Genomic DNA, 10,366 nt, shown 5'->3' with positions numbered 1-10,366 from the left:
AACCTCTGAGGCCAGAAACAAAACATCTGGGTTTAAAGTGTGATTAAACTAAACACAGCTGGACCATGCTTACCCATTAGGTGACTTCTTAAAGCGCCACCAGATTTTATTTAGAAGGATCAGAGTAAAGTGGCCTGATTATGGTTTACCATTTCCAAATATTTGAAAACACAAACTAATGTGGAAAAGCCTGATTTTCTCTGGGCTTCATAGTACTTTGCTCTGGTTTGTCATAAAATCCCAATAATTCCAGATAAGTTTATGGTTGTTAGATGATAAAAATATGGAAAAGTTGCAAAGAACTGCCAACGCACAATGGAAATGACGACAACCACACAAACATGAATGCTTTTGAAATTTATACAGTAACAAAATGTACATTCAGACCCGTCAGACACAGCAGGGCAGCACCAAGGTGGGAATCCTAAATTTCATCCTTAATTTTCCCAAACGCCAAAAAGAAACCCCAGCAAAGAGAAGGATGGATTTAAGTTTAAATCAGGCAGAAGTCATTTCCATCTGAATCTTTTCCTTCCTCCTAGTTTGTCAAACCAAGTTAAAGTTTTCTCTCTGCCTTCTTTACAGAAACAAAATAACAGTTGCAGCAAAATGTTTGCCTCACTGCAGCTTCCCTGACACTTTTTCACATTAATCACAATTCTAAACCATAATCTGAACACCTTTCTGTTGCTAAGAGGAATATTAGGTTTTATTTCTGTGAGATTTCGCCTCCATGTTCCAGTTAACTAGAAGTGACGACAGTGATGCACCTGCTGGATGCTTGTGAGCTCAATTAGTAGCTCAAAAATACCAAGACGTGTCCAAGCATGCAGAAAGGAAAGCGGGACATCAGGATAATGGGGCTGTTATTTAAAGCGTCTGTTTGTGTCTCTGTTGGTTACAGAGACATTCTAGTTCAAGCTCAGAACAAACAATCTGCTCACGGCGGTAAACAGGCGCTTAGAGGAGGTGGAGGTACTGGTGTGCTCCGTCTGGCAGCACTGGAGAAGATCTGCAGCCCAGCAACAGGAACGGAGCGGGAGCAGAGAGTCCAACAGAGACGGCTGGAGGAGGACAAATGGAAAAACAACGGGACGAAGGATTTAATGAGCTGCTGGGTTTCATTCGGTCCGTTCTGTCTGCTGTCGGTCAGTCCGTAAATGGGTCCAAGCGTTCTTCCTGAGTTTCCACAGTTTGGTTTGCATCTGAATCAGAAAAGAAGAAAACACTGGTCAGCGACAGGGGCTTCACTGGGATTTAAGGACCTGGGGGCAAACGCAGCGTTTACAACATTTAACAACAGCAACACAAACAGAGAAGTCACTTTTCCACTTTTAAAAAAGTTCAGGGTGACAGAAACATATTTTATACAAAACATGAGTTAGTTAATATCAAAGCTTCTGCTGCCAAAAACGAGCGAGGTGACGATGAATATCCTTAATACTTAACAAATCCAATGTTTTTAAGTGGTTTACTGAACGAGCTCCCTGAACACCAGGAGTTCTGACATCATCATCAAACTGCATATTTTATGTTTTCCTTTATTAATATGAAAAAGCAGAAACAAGAAACTAACACATTCAGCAGTTTTCTTAAGCAATTTTAGAGGATTATAACAGGACGGACTTACAGTTTAGAGCTTATGACAGAATTGTCCTTTTACATTATCTGCATTGCTGTGTATTGTTTATCCAGGTGTCCAGCTCTTTGCAGCTTCAAAATGAAGCACAGAAAATGTGATGAGTTTCTGGTAAACAGATTTTCTCAGGAGGTTTGATGCTGAGCGCCCAGTGTTTGGATGGATTCAGGTGACCTGAAAAGCTGTTATGTGCAACATTAAGTTTCTATCAATTGTTTAACAAATGTCCATAAAAGTTTTATCTTCAACATTGAGTTATCCTGATGTGTAAATCTAATGACTCATAATCAGGTTTTTGTCCCTGATTGTGATTTAAGATGAGAAGGAAAAGGAGAAGTCAGGGATGAAGACAGGAGGACGAGGCCAGAAGAAGCTTTGTTTTAACTTTACATTTGAATTTAATCAATCTGTCATTTTAACAGCTACAGCAGTAAATGTGTTTGGTTCTGACTACAGCAAGATGAGGATTGGATGTTCCAAAACAGGAAGTCAGTGGGGAGAAGATAAAAGCAAACTCATTCAGAGGAAAAAAACACATTGCTCATGTTTAAGTCATGCAAAGCAAACCTCAGGAAGACCAGCTTCCCCCTTCTTTCTCTTCCAGCCATGTTCCCTTCTTCCACAGCAAACTCTCAGATCAGAACCCAAATAATCCGCCTATCGGGTAACTTCCTCCTGCCATCAGGAGCCGAAGCCTCCACATGTCGGAGCTGATATTTACCCAACATGTTGGTGCAGATTAAAGAGCAGAGCGGCCTGAAAGCTGAGCAACTGCTTCCATCCCAACCACCCCGGCTCTCTGCGGAAAACAAATCCTGTTTGCGAACTGGATGGAGCGGAACGTCACCTTGGCTCGGCGTTCAGTGTGAACCACAAACAAACAAACAAACAGCTCCGTCTCGCTGCCTGTTGCTAGGTCTCACTGAAATGTCAACAGCAGTAAAACAGGAGAAGGAAATGTGGAAACCAGCGGCTTGTGACGGCTGGAGTACATTTTGCTGATAGTCCTACACTTTTTAATTAGTCCAGAGTTTTCCAGAGTTTTATGTTGCTTGTTAAATGCAAAAAAACAGATGTTCACTACGGCTATCAGGGTCTGAACTAGAGCCTGGAGATGAAGAGGATGGACGGACTGATGAAGAATCTGTGTTTCTTTGACCCCGTGACCCCGCCGGCTCACCCTGCAGCATCAAGGCTCCCGGTCTGAAGACACGTCGCCCTCCGCCCCGCTGCTGGCGCTGGGGTCCGGCCTGGACCGCAGCGAGCTCTTCTCCCGTCCCGACTCGGACGAGCCTTTAGAGCGCGTCTTCTCCTTCCTGAGCTGCTGCTTCTCCAACTTGGAAAGCTGAAGAAACGCAAACAGAAAAAGCCGGTTCATAATTTCACATTTTACCGTGAACGTAGTTTACCTGCGCAGAATAAACCTTTGAATAGTTTAAAAGTGGCTCTTTTTCCTTCTGAAGTATTGAAACTGTTTTAAAGGGAAGAAAACATCAGGGAAGAGTTGATGCCAGGTTTCCGACACGCCGTCCAACATGGAGACGATTCCCAACCCAACAGAAAAAAACACTTCCTTCTCCGGAGGCACTTTGCTAAGAGATACAACAACCTGATACATGTAGTTCAAAACAAACAGCGGGATACTGGAAAAAAAGACCCAGATTACAATAAAATTATATTCTGCTTCAGGTTTGATCCAGACTGCAGCCATCATATCATCTCCAGCTGGGAAGTTTCTGATTCAGCTGCTGTTTACTGATCTACACGTCGGTCTGTTCTACCGGAGGCTGTGGCCCAGTTTGCACTTCAGTCGTCTAATTTTACATAAACAGCAGGTGGACCAATAAATTGGACCCGACTTCCAAAATGTTGTGAGATCACCGATTGGTCATTAGGTTGACCTGGAGACCTTTGTTGTCTTATTACTGTTTATAATAAATGCCACAAGTGCCAACATGACAACTCATTCCTGAATATTTTTATCAAAAATTATCTTTTTTTTCTCCAAAAAGGTTTAAACAGGTTTTATTTGGTTGGACTGAGAAAGACGGGACAAAATAAAACTATTGATTTTTGATTTTTTCCATGTGTTCAGTGTTTTATCTTGTTTAATTTATGTTTGTGTTTTTAATGCCTGTTCTAAATCTCTTTACATTTCTCTGTAAAGCACTTTGAATTGTCTTGTACAAAGAATGTGCTATACACATTTTTATACAAGCTTGCCTTCCCTTGGATTAATATAACTTGGACATATTTAGGATAAATTCCAGTTATTTTCTGTCTCTAACCTTTCATTTAGCGGTACTGCTGAAGGGGAAGCCTGCAGACGGCTGGCCAGCCTTCTTGAATCTCTAATTTCTCTCTAACTGCCGTTTGTTGACAAGAGAAATGAAATAAATACATAAATCCCGTCATTGATCTGAGCTTCCTGCTGACTCGGCAGAATCAGTGTAATTAAACAGAAAGTGGGTCTGCACTGGTCCGAACACGACCGTTCGCGCTCCACCATTTACAGCCTCTCATCGTCTTCATCAGCAATTCAGGAAGCAGGGAGGCAGAGAGCTGATGAAGTCGTCGGCCGACATGCGCGCTCTCGGCTGCTAAAACTTTCATGGCTCTCTGGGACTTAATGTCATCTCACAAAATCCAAAGCGTTGCGTAACAAATTACATTATTTAAACAGCATGAAAACTTATATGGAAGCGGTTCTGATGATGTAACGTCTGATTAGATCATGGAGGTGAACATATTTGTTGTTTGTTCTGAAAAGTTACAGGCCCTAAACTCTGGATCCTGAGCAGATAAAAGCCTCCACTAACACGATCAAACGTTACATAATCCCAGAGAGATGATCCGCCGCTGCAGCGTCCAGCAGGGTGGGTTTCACCGCCTTCATTGTTTACAGTCAGCCTGACCCCGCCCGGGACTCAATCCCCGATTTATGGAAAGAAAGGAGCAGTGTCTGCTGGCTGTCGCTGCAACCCCCCCCACTAAACTGAGCCAAGCTCAGCCTGATGGCCGGCCCCGTTTATCCCCATGTTTGGCCCCGCTGCCTCCGCTGCTAAACATCCCAACAGACAAGATTAAAATTCAGCCGATTGCCTGAATATCCGTCCTTTCGGGGAAACGGCCGAGTCCCGGCGAGCCGACGAAGCTGGAGCGAAGCTCAGCAGCAGGAAGATAAACCTCTGAATCTTTCTCTTTCAGTTGGCAGGAGAAGCTGGAGGCCTTCATTCTGGACACAGCGACAGGATCCTGCTGCAGCCACGTTTTACTGTCTGATACAGTAAAACTATGTGGTATAATCAACATAATACATGTTGATTTAACATGCATTACATCTTTACATCATGTTATAATCTACAACAAACATACTTTGTTGAAGGTTAGTACAACAAAATACTAACCTACTTTGTTGTGGAGAATTAGTTTTCTCTACATTTTCATGTTTTTCTTCTTTATAGAGGAAGAAATTCAGCGCAGGATTCTCTGTGTGTGTGTGTGTGTGTGTGTGTGTGTGTGTGTGTGTGTGTGTGTGTGTGTGTGTGTGTGTGTGTTTAAATTTCACTGTCTGTCATTAAAGGTCCAACCAAGAACTGGATTTGCAAATTAGCCTGTGGCTCAAACACCTTACAAAACAATGGTTGCTGTTTCTCATGTTACGTGATTTAATGTGCTGAATTTGATTAAATAAATTTCAACTGAATTAATTCAGCTACAAAGTTCATGAACAAAATGAGAAATATTTTTAGATGGCAAAAAAATTACAAGTTATAATAATCAGAGATTTAAAGAGGAGTGACAAAAGCAAATGAGAAGGATTAGCAGTACTTGCTAACAACAGGACATTTACTGTGGAATATTGTCTCTGCCAACTGGATAACTAACAGTTCGCATGTTATAAAAGTAATGAGACTTTCATACAGCAACAGTTCTTCAGTCAGGGGCCTCTTCAGATTTGTTGCAAGACTGACTGCTATTGGAGAGCCTTCCTGCTCAAAGCATCGCCATCCACACACTTGGACAACACAAGTTACAACATTTAACTTCCCTTTGGGATAAATATTTTTTAATTAAATTAAGTAAAAAATATTGGAGATCCAAATGTGATGTAACTAAAATAGTTTCTAAAGATTCCAATAACTCTTGAAGAGTTTGCACCTGAATCTAAAGCTTTTTAAAGCACAAATACTCTTAATCTGGAAAATAAATGGCTTAAATCCATCATTTCTTGCCAACGCCACATCTTAGACCTTCGACAAGCCTCTAAAATTCATCCTGTGTGCAACAGATACATTAGGTCTTCAATAATTAGCCATTTATTGTCAGTCCTACGATGTAAAACACAAATCAAGTCACACATAAATCTAATGTCAGAAGAACTGCTGTAAAGCGGCGCTGCCTCCCAGCATGAATGTCTGAACTGATATTAACTGTTTCTGATGCTCAGAGGAGGAATCCTGATGAATCCTTGTTTTATGAAGCGTTCATGTTTTAAAAAGCGACGGGCTCCCAAGAGGAGGAGTCCTGCAGAAAGCTCCCTGCAGACTGCATGTGTGGCTCAGCGCCGTCAATCATCTGCAGCCCATCCCACTTCACTGTCTGCAGCATAAACACACCGCCTCACCGCCACGGCTGCAGCTTAAACACACCGCCTCACCGCCACGGCTGCAGCATAAACACACCGCCTCTGCTGCAGCACACACATTTTAAACATTAGATGATTGAAGTTTTGATCAGTTACTCAGAACCTGAGTAAACTTTTTACCAAACACTTTTTTTTACTTTTAATTTAGTAATTTTTTGAATGGCTACTTTTTACTTTTACTTGAATAGAAATATGCTGAAGTAGTGCTGCTCTGACGTGACAATATTTGGGTCCTCTGCCCAATACTGGTTGACTCGGAATAGGGTAGAGCGCCCTCTATGGGAGCACAGGCAGAGCAAGGACGGGACAGTTGCTCTCCTGATTGGATTGATTGATTGATCTGCTTTAACTAGAAAGTTTAGCAGATTTTAAACAAAATCTGAAGAAATAAAAAATAAAATCTGCCTTATGAGTGTCACTGCTCTTAATCTGAGCTCCACTGATGAAGATGACGGGGTGATGAAGATGACTGGGTACCTGTTTGGAGTCTGTGGGAGCAGCCGGTGACGTCAGCTCCACGGTAACCGGACCGTCGTTCTGGATGTTGACCTGCATGGACGCCCCAAACTTCCCGTCTGGAAAACAAAATGGAGGACGATAAATCACGTGTTTTTCATGTGCTAGCCGAGTTCGGCTGCAGCTAACAGAGGAAAGATGAAAAGAGGCGGACAAGGACAGTAAGTTTCACTCGAACTGCTCTCCTTTCTTCTCGCTGGTTTCTTTAGATTGATGACACCATCTGCACAATGAAGCTGTGGGAGAAAACTGATGCATCATCATGTTTCCCTCTCTGGAGGCGGTGGGGAGGGGGGCTAATTAGGAAGCCTCACGCCTCCCTTTGCTGGGACGAGGTGTCCTCCTCACCTGCTCCCCAGTGGGCTAACCCAGTTCACTGCCACCGCCGCTGCAGCCGCCTGACCGCCACAATGACACGGCGTTGGCATCCCCCTGCCGCCAACGCCGCTCCAAACCACGCAACGGAGGAAAAATGCACACTTTCATTTTAACTGTGAGGAAACGAGACGCTGGAGGAGACGCGGCTCCAATCGGCGACAATAAACCCGACTTTGAAAACAGCCATGTTGTCACATTATGACATGAATGTTCTCAAATGTCCATTTCATTTCAGTGATTTCATACCTGAAGGTTTCCATAAAGAAACCTTTATGCCTATTTAGGGCTTTAGGAATCAGGTCTTTTTCCAACATTATTTCCATAAAACCTCAGTCAGTATAGAAATGTTCTTCTGATCAATACATTGATTAATGGATCATCCTGAGCAGAAGCTGAGGTTTGGTCAGTCTGCAGCACTGAAGAATAAAGTTCTATCTCAGCTAGAGATGAACTGATCCGTTATCAATATCTGTATCGGACCCGATATTAGAAAAAAAATTCTAGATTGGGTGTGAGTGACAATGTGTCCTGTAAGGGTGGATCTATTCAGCCTAGTTCTATGCTTTGTGCTCCGAGTGACGTCAAGCTTTATTATTTATTTTGCATTATTTTACAATTCCTTATTGCACTTCCTGAACCATTTGAAAGGTTTGTCATTTATTTTTACATATCTGATGAAGTGGCGCCGTTTTTGTCAGTTTTAGTTTATTTATTATGTATTTTACTCCTAATTGCACTGATGGAACAAATTAAAGTTGTGTTGTTTTTGCATGTTTAACCAGCTTGTGAAGCTATCTGTGTGTTAAAATGTGCTGCACTGGTGCACAGTTATCACATAACAGTGCATCAGTTTTCATAAATGTGAATTTATGTCCGTCTTTACAAAAAAAAAATGTTTCAAGTCAGTACAGTATTGGCCGTATTGACTAAATATGGCCAATACTGAACCTCAGATATTTAAATCAGTACCAGAAGTGAACAAAGTGGACCGGTGCATTATTAGTCTCAACACATCAGCAATGGCCTCAGAGAGGGAATCTTCCTGGCAGTTCTGACAGCTGCTGTAAGACTTTGGAGTCCTCAGTACCAACTGAGTCCAGTCTTTTTGACTACAGTGGACCATCACAGAGCTAATCGTTTAATTGAACGATGATGATGTGTTAAAGATTTAGCAGATTCAGATCCATTCTGCAGCTTTTCCTCTCAGTTCACTCAGAAGTGATGGTTTAAAGCCTCATCGCCCGTTGAGATCCCGCCCACCTTTGATGAGCTCTGGCCTGTAGGCGCTCCTCATGCTCTCCAGGATGCTGTTGTAGAAGGGCTGGGCGAGCTCTGCCGGCATGGCGGCGTGGAAGTCCGGCTTGTTGCCCTTCAGGATGCACTGCAGGGTGAACTGGCTCACACACAACACCTCCAACTCCCTGTCCATGACACTCTTAGCCCACGCCCGGCCGCTCTCATCCTCAAACAGACGCAGGTTCAGGATCTTTCTGACCCTGAAAACACACAGTGCTCATGAGGAGGTGAAGAAGCAGATTGACTCAAAGTTTATTTCATCTGTATCTATGGACATGTTTGTAGGACTGATTTAGACTTACATGTACTCAGCATCTCTCTGCGTGTCGTCTGCAGAAATCCCGAGCAAGACACAGATTCCCCGTCCAATGGAGCTGACCTGCTCCTCTCCCACTGCAGGACAATGAAAACAGACACACGGCCTTTCTACCACACCCAGGAATTCAAGAACTCTTTGTGCTCACACAGTTCAGAGCTCTGGTTCACCTGCACGGCGAAGTTCTGCTGAACGTTCGCCTGCCAGGAGATTTTTGGGTTTATTTTCAGCAGCAGTGTGAGTAATGGACAGCATTAAGAATTTATCATTGTTAGAAAAAGAAGAAAAATATAACAGAGATTGTAAACAAATATTTCATCATTTCATTTGAAAGGATTCATCCCTCCATTTGTTGTCTATACTTAGTTATTCTTCCAGGGTGAAGAATAACTGCAAATTTACAATTTAGTTACTGGTATCCAATAAATAATTTTCCCTTTAGTGTAAAAAAGAAAGAAAGAAAAAACATCTAAATTTTTGTGATGTTTGTGTTATTCTGTTCTTTGTCAAATGCTTCCTTTGTCAAATGCCTTTGGACAATGAATGAAAACTAGCTCTTGTGCTTAACTCCTGCATATTTACATTGATGCTTCCTGATGACAAATTAATAAGCAATGCCCTAATTTCATAAATAAATAATAAAGTATTCTATATATTATCAGAATAAAAGAACAGTGGCAGCCCTCAGAGGCTGTTATGTTCTTCTTGCAAATTCTATTAATTGTATTAATCAATTAAGTTACAAAAATAAAAATAAAATATCAGTTATTAAAATAAAAACAGTAACTACTATTATCAATATTATTATAAAAATGCCATTTTAATTGTAATGTCATTTAATAATTATTATTTCAGTGTATTTGTAATGATATTTAGAATTATTAAGAGTAATTTCTAAAATATATTTTTAAATACTACAGCTCTGAGTTTTCTTATTGTGCCCTTTTATTTTTTTCTAGCAGTCTTAACCTCTGTGACTCTTCAACAGACCTAAAATAAACATTTTATTGGCTGAATTGAGTCCATGTCAATCTGAATCTGAGCAGCGGTTGTAAACAGGAGTTTGAGTGAATAAAGTGAAACTGAACTCTTGTAACCATTACTCTAAAACAACAAGGCTGCCTACATCCAACAGGATTAATTGCGTCTGTATAAAACGTCATATTCACAATTTCTCAGTTGCACTAACTTGTTTCCCTTCAGCTAAAAGTCAACTATTTTAGTTTCCCCCAGTTAGCCGCGGTCTGACGCCGCCCCACTCATTTCAACTGGGATGCTAATGCTAACGGGGCTAACTCGGCTAGCTGGTCATGACAGCTACTACCGGCTGTCTGCTGATTGTCTTCGTGTATTTCAGTTACAGATTCCAACTCCGTCAGCTCGGCTCATTCCTAGCTCACCTGTCACACTCGCTTTGGTCACCCTCTGGATAATCGCTCTCATTGTTGTGCTTCTGCTGGACAGCACGCTGTCAAAGCTTCCGGTCAACTCCTGCTGTCAGCGGTAGTTTGTCGACATCTAGCGGTGAAAGTTGGAAACATAATAACGCCTGCAGAAGCCATTAACGGATCTT

The 10,366-nt window shown here is 41.9% G+C and overlaps 1 protein-coding gene across 1 annotated transcript; it reads right to left on the bottom strand.

Annotated features, from left to right (window-relative positions):
- Positions 1 to 342: 342 nt before the first annotated feature.
- dtd1 (D-aminoacyl-tRNA deacylase 1) lies at positions 343 to 10,343 on the bottom strand. Its single transcript, XM_015015946.1, has 6 exons — positions 10,194 to 10,343; positions 8,780 to 8,870; positions 8,442 to 8,677; positions 6,765 to 6,862; positions 2,820 to 2,984; positions 343 to 1,205 (listed from the first exon to the last, which is right to left on the bottom strand). Exons 1-5 carry the CDS (start codon positions 10,234 to 10,236, stop codon positions 2,829 to 2,831), a joined length of 624 nt encoding a protein of 207 aa, XP_014871432.1. The 5' UTR covers positions 10,237 to 10,343; the 3' UTR covers positions 343 to 1,205; positions 2,820 to 2,828.
- Positions 10,344 to 10,366: the final 23 nt, after the last annotated feature.

This window comes from Poecilia latipinna, unplaced genomic scaffold, assembly GCF_001443285.1.
Source record: "Poecilia latipinna isolate Pla-1442-1.1 unplaced genomic scaffold, P_latipinna-1.0 Scaffold1968, whole genome shotgun sequence".
Classification (NCBI taxonomy): domain Eukaryota; kingdom Metazoa; phylum Chordata; class Actinopteri; order Cyprinodontiformes; family Poeciliidae; genus Poecilia; species Poecilia latipinna.
The sequence above is the reverse complement of the archived record's forward strand: the minus strand, read 5'-3'. Positions and strand labels throughout refer to the sequence as shown.

What these genes read in the sequence shown, in the direction of transcription:
- dtd1 (XM_015015946.1), bottom strand. Translation starts at nt 10,236, where the DNA reads ATGAGAGCGATTATCCAGAGGGTGACCAAAGCGAGTGTGACAG. An exon ending in GACCAAAGCGAGTGTGACAG is followed by an intron (nt 8,871 to 10,193) that starts GTGAGCTAGGAA and finishes ATTGTCCTGCAG; the next exon opens with TGGGAGAGGAGCAGGTCAGC. An exon ending in CAGGCCAGAGCTCATCAAAG is followed by an intron (nt 6,863 to 8,441) that starts GTGGGCGGGATC and finishes TTTGTTTTCCAG; the next exon opens with ACGGGAAGTTTGGGGCGTCC.